Source organism: Nanorana parkeri, unplaced genomic scaffold (assembly GCF_000935625.1).
Source record: "Nanorana parkeri isolate BGI_ZX_2015 unplaced genomic scaffold, ASM93562v1 scaffold1350, whole genome shotgun sequence".
NCBI lineage: Eukaryota > Metazoa > Chordata > Amphibia > Anura > Dicroglossidae > Nanorana > Nanorana parkeri.
Genome location: NW_017307618.1, coordinates 95,172 through 100,335, shown reverse-complemented (window position 1 = coordinate 100,335; position 5,164 = coordinate 95,172). Strand labels below are relative to the sequence as shown.

At 52.7% G+C, this 5,164-nt stretch overlaps 1 protein-coding gene across 3 annotated transcripts in view; it reads left to right on the top strand.

Moving 5' to 3' along the window:
- Window positions 1-688: 688 nt before the first annotated feature.
- Window positions 689-5,164, top strand: part of CARM1 (coactivator associated arginine methyltransferase 1) — a 34,919-nt gene continuing 30,443 nt past the window's right edge. For all 3 annotated transcript variants that reach the window (XM_018569527.1, XM_018569526.1, XM_018569528.1), the window contains exon 1: window positions 689-849. In XM_018569527.1, coding sequence (XP_018425029.1) covers window positions 717-849 — 133 coding nt within the window. In that variant the 5' untranslated portion in view covers window positions 689-716. The remainder of the gene's footprint in view (window positions 850-5,164) is intronic.

Genomic DNA, 5,164 nt, shown 5'->3' with positions numbered 1-5,164 from the left:
CACAAGGGGGGTGCGGCCCACACCCGGTTGACACCATTGGAGGGGTGACACCTAAATGACTGACAGTCATTTTGGTGTCACCCCCTCTAAAAAGTCGGGCACTCGGTCATGGACCGAGAGCCCGACAGTGTCAGTAGAGACGAGGCGACCTGGCGGCATACCTCATCCTGCCTGGTGAACGTCCCCTCCTCTCTCTGCCGGCGTCCATCACCAAGATTCCCACATGTGCGGTCATCTAATTGACGCTGCGGCAGGCATCAATTAGATGACCGCACATGTGCGATGACGTCATTGCGCACGCGCGTGATGACTTCACACGCATGCGTGATGACGTTACTGCGGGGTATCACCCAGTCTCTACTCCGGGTGACACCCGGCCTCGGGACGCCTGTGGTACTTGAATGTATTTTTAAGATTTAACTCCTGAGTTTAGTATCATTGTAATCACTATATAACTGTACAATGTAGTACCCCATCTTCACCGCACGGTGTCCTCAGCGCCCTCTTTCTGAGACAAAGCCGGTTATGTTTATCTGTAACGTGTAATACCCTAAATCGCCCACAAGATGCCGACCAGCGCTCCGCCCTCTCTCCCTGTCCATTGTCCGCGGGCCCCGCCCCCGCCTCCTGGCCGCTGCGTGTCGCTGTTCTCTGGTGCGCGTCCCCTCCTCCTACCCATAATTCCTGTCGCCGAGCGTGTGCCCGCCTCTGGAAAGATGGCGGCGGTGTCGGTGTTTCCCGGCGTGCGGCTCCTCAGTATCGGGGACGCGAACGGGGAGATCCAGAGACACGCAGAGCAGAGGGAGCTGCGGCTGGAGGCCCGGGGAGGGGACATCGCGCTGTATAATGGGAGGTGGAGGCTGGCCGGGAAATGGGGGAGGGGATGAGCCTTCATTGTGATGAATGTGGCCGACCGGGAGGGGGGAGCGCCGTGCCATGGAAATATATAGGAGGCCTGTGTGTTCCCAGACCGTGGAGTACTACAAGTCCCAGCATAGGCGGGGAGGATGATGGGATGTGTAGTGACTGTGTCCCAGCCTGATATGGGGTGACCCCAGCTGGGCCTCAGCCCCTGGGTGTCACTCCTTCCCCATTGTCACTGGTCTGGGGATGTTGTGGGTGACCCAACAAAATCCACCTTGGGGGGTGATCAGCAAATTCAGCTGCGGGTCACATGACCCCTGCCGATGGTTTTGCCTTAAAAAAAAAATCCCCAAAATGTGTAGGTGGGCGAAGTATCGCCATAGGTGGGCGTAGTATCGCGGCCAGGTCTCCCCTTTCATATCTCTCCGATTTATCATGTCGGTTTCCAGTTCAGTGTTAGATTTGCGGCGGAGGACCAGCCATCGAAATTCCTGATCTCCTCTGCGTTGTCTGCCTCCTCCATGTTATTACACGGTGCCGTGTCTGTCCCCGACACACAAGCCCCTGTGAGCGAAGTCCGCCCCTTGTAGCTCCCCCCCCTCTGGCTTTTGGGGGTGACGGAGCGCTGTGAGGTCCCATTGGCACTGTCCTGTTTTGCCGGATCCTCTGCCATCCATTCCAACTCTTCCTCTGTTTTGGGATGGAGGGAAAAGGAACTTGCTTGATGGTGGCCGGATGTAAACAGAACCGTGACTGCCTGTATCTGGCCATGCTGGCTCAGTAAAAGTAGACATGGACGAAAAGTTTTTGCGTTCAGTCGGATGGGCTTAACTGGTAAGGGGGCACCGGTTATGGGGGACGCTAGTGACGGGGGCACTAATTATGGAAGACATGGTACAGGGGCACTGGTTATGGGGGACACAGTATGAGGGCACTGGTTATGGGAGACGCTGGTGGTCGGGACACGGTATGAGGGCACTGGTTGTGAGACGCTGGTAGCAGGGACACTGGTTATGGGGGACATGGTACAGGGACACAGTTTATGGGAGGTGGGGGTCTCAGTACGGGGGCACTGGGTATAGGAGACGCTGGTGGTTGGGACACGGTATGAGGGCACTGGTTGTGAGACGCTGGTAGCAGGGACACTGGTTATGGGGGACATGGTACAGGGACACAGTTTATGGGAGGTGGGGGTCTCAGTACGGGGGCACTGGGTATAGGAGACGCTGGTGGTTGGGACACGGTATGAGGGCACTGGTTGTGAGACGCTGGTAGCAGGGACACTGGTTATGGGGGACATGGTACAGGGACACAGTTTATGGGAGGTGGGGGTCTCAGTACGGGGGCACTGGGTATAGGAGACGCTGGCGGTGGGGACGCTGGTTATGGGGCACGTGGTACAAGGATGCTGGTGGCGGGGGCACTGTTATGAGGGAAACAGTATGAGGGCACTGGTTATGGGGGTCTCTGTACGGGGTCACTGGTTATAGGAGAGGCTGGTGGTGGGGGCACTGGTTATGTGAGATGCTGGTGGTGAGGGTACTGGTTATGGGGGTCTCAGTAAGGGGGCACTGGTTATGGGGGACATGGTACAGGGACACGGTACAGGGACACTGGTGGTGGGTATATACGTCATACGATGTACTCAGGCCGTTGGGTGATGTATGAGATTCATTCCTCTAGCACAGCCCTGGGGTGGGAGCTGGTCCTGGGTGGGGGACCCCGAAGATAACGTTACAAACACATTGACAAATTAGTTTCATTTGGCATCCCTGATTGAAACTGACCCTAGGACGCCAGAACTGCGTCACCACAAGGGGCCGATATATAACGTCATGGAGGGCTTTGTATGACCCTTGTGGGTTTTTGTGTTAAATGGTCACCGTACATGACTCTTCTGGGACCCGCTGACAGCCAACGTCCAGGTCTGCGATCTGCAGCCAATCAGAGCCGCTCCTGCTTGGAAGATAACAGCCGATAACAGCCTGCGATCATCTAGGGGTCCATTGACAAATCGGCGGGTGCCACCTATAAAAAATAAAAACTGCAGATTTATAAAGTGCATCATTGTGCTTTGTCTTCTGGAGTCCAAGTGTGAAAATGTCAGTCACGTGACTGGCTCTCCTCCAATCACAGAGCTCTCCTACCATCACGGGTCAAAACTGGAAATATATATATTTGCCTGGTATTGGTCATCCTGACTCCTGATGGGGATCAGCTGACACCAGACGATGAGACGACAACTTCCACAATCTTCCAGATACATCAGCAATGCAGAAGGACACATACTGCAGAAATTGCACAATTCTTAGAGGTTTGAAGATTGAAGGGGGCGGGGCCAAGCTTAAAGCATATCTAAAAAAAAACTTTTTAAGGTTTGGATGGAGGGTAGAAGTTAGATTTTGGTATAGCTAACCTGGGCACTCCAGCTGGTGTGGAACTACAAGTCCCATGCGGCATTACAAGACAGCCACAGGTATGATTCCCAGAGGCATGGTTGGATTTGTAGTTTCAGCACAGCTGGAGGGCTGAGGTTTCCTCTCCCTGGGTTAGACCCTCTTAGATTTTACGATTGGTTTTGCTGTCTGTGTCTCATCCTCTCTACTCATACATTGGCACCAAGAAAAAGGAAGTGAGAGGAAATCCATGCCCAGTAGTACACAGACAGCAAAAGAAACAACTGGCGGTGGATGTAAAGGGCAATTTGGGAACATGGAACTACCCCCCTCCAATATTGCCGGGATCTGGTCGCAGCATGGCTCAGCGCTCTCAGCATATAGCAGGCGTTGGCCTGCTATATGCTGAGTTTTGGGCCACAGGAGGGCATTATGATAGGTCCTCCTGTGACCCTGAAGAGAGCTATGGCATAAAAAAGTTGGGACATAGTTCCCTTAATGCCGCTCTGTATTTCTTCTTTCACTGTCCAGTCATATAAAGGGATATGACCTGGAAGGGTTACGCAACTGCAGCAGAGAAAAATTAGTCGTGTTAAACTCTTAACTTTTTGTCATGAATGACTCCGGATCAATCAAATATACATCGCCCAGCAAAGGATTTCTTTATATTTTCGCCCAAGCGCTTACAGTCATGTTTCTGAACAGCTCCAACTCTCTCAGCTCTGCTTCCCTAAACTTCCTGTCTTGTACAAGATCACAAGGGCAGTCTATGGCAACTGTCTATCTACTAGCATGGAGAAGTAAGGAGCAGGGCATGGGCTTGGCTTGCTGTGTCTGCATGTTTGTGGCAACACACACAGCTTATTAGCACACACGGGTGGCTTCATAGGACCCTGCGAGGGAAAGGAGTCACCCTCAAACAGGATATTAGGAAGGGGGCTCAGGGGACCAGCTGATTCTGCAGGAGACTAGAATTTTTAAACATCCAGGAGCAGCATTCATTGTAAGTGATTTCATCAGCATTTCAAATAGATTAAAAACCTTTGGACTTTAATATCACTAAGTCTCCTGTCACATGGGGCTGTGCTGTGGCAGAGCTCTGTGAATCTTGGGACTGGATGGACAGGAATTCCATTCATTTAGACCGGTAAACAATTGCTATGCATGAGTTTAATTAGTGCATTAGGTGGTTTGCCATGAGATGGCCTTGCCCAAATAATGGGACCATCTGAAATATCTGACTGTTAATAATCCATACCAGCTGCGCTAGGCAAGATGACTGAAGGCATCCAGGCTGGCTGCGCTAAGCAAGATGACCGATGGCGTCCGTGCCGGCTGTGCTAGGCGAGATGGCCGACGGCGTCCGTGCCGGCTGTGCAAGGCGAGATGGCCGACGGCGTCCGTGCCGGCTGTGCAAGGCGAGATGGCCGACGGCGTCCATGGTCATGCCTGTGGCGGTCAGTCTTGCAATGCCTTATGGGACTTGTAGTTCTACAACCGCTGGGGTGCCCAGGTTGCCCACCCCTGCTCTAGCTGTCAGGGGAGCTGCCGTCTGGATTCCATATTGCGGTATATTGGTGCCTGCATCTGGAAGCCTACCCACTCATTGTTTCCATGTTGGAGATGGCCGGGGAAAGTGCCAGAAATGACTAATACTAAATTGCTATCGGCGCTGAGCCGTAAATGTGTCATAATATTAAACTCTCTCTGTTCATCCAGCTTTGGGGAAAGACCTTGTATTGGGAAATAGGGACCTTTGTGAGGAGACAAAACCCGGGGCGGCTGTGCACCGCAACCAAGCAGCTTCTCTTTCATTTTCAAAGCTTAACTGAACAACCTGAAGAGAGATACTGATTGGTTACTATGGGCAACGGCTCCAGATTCTGCCTGCCCCAGTTTAGATG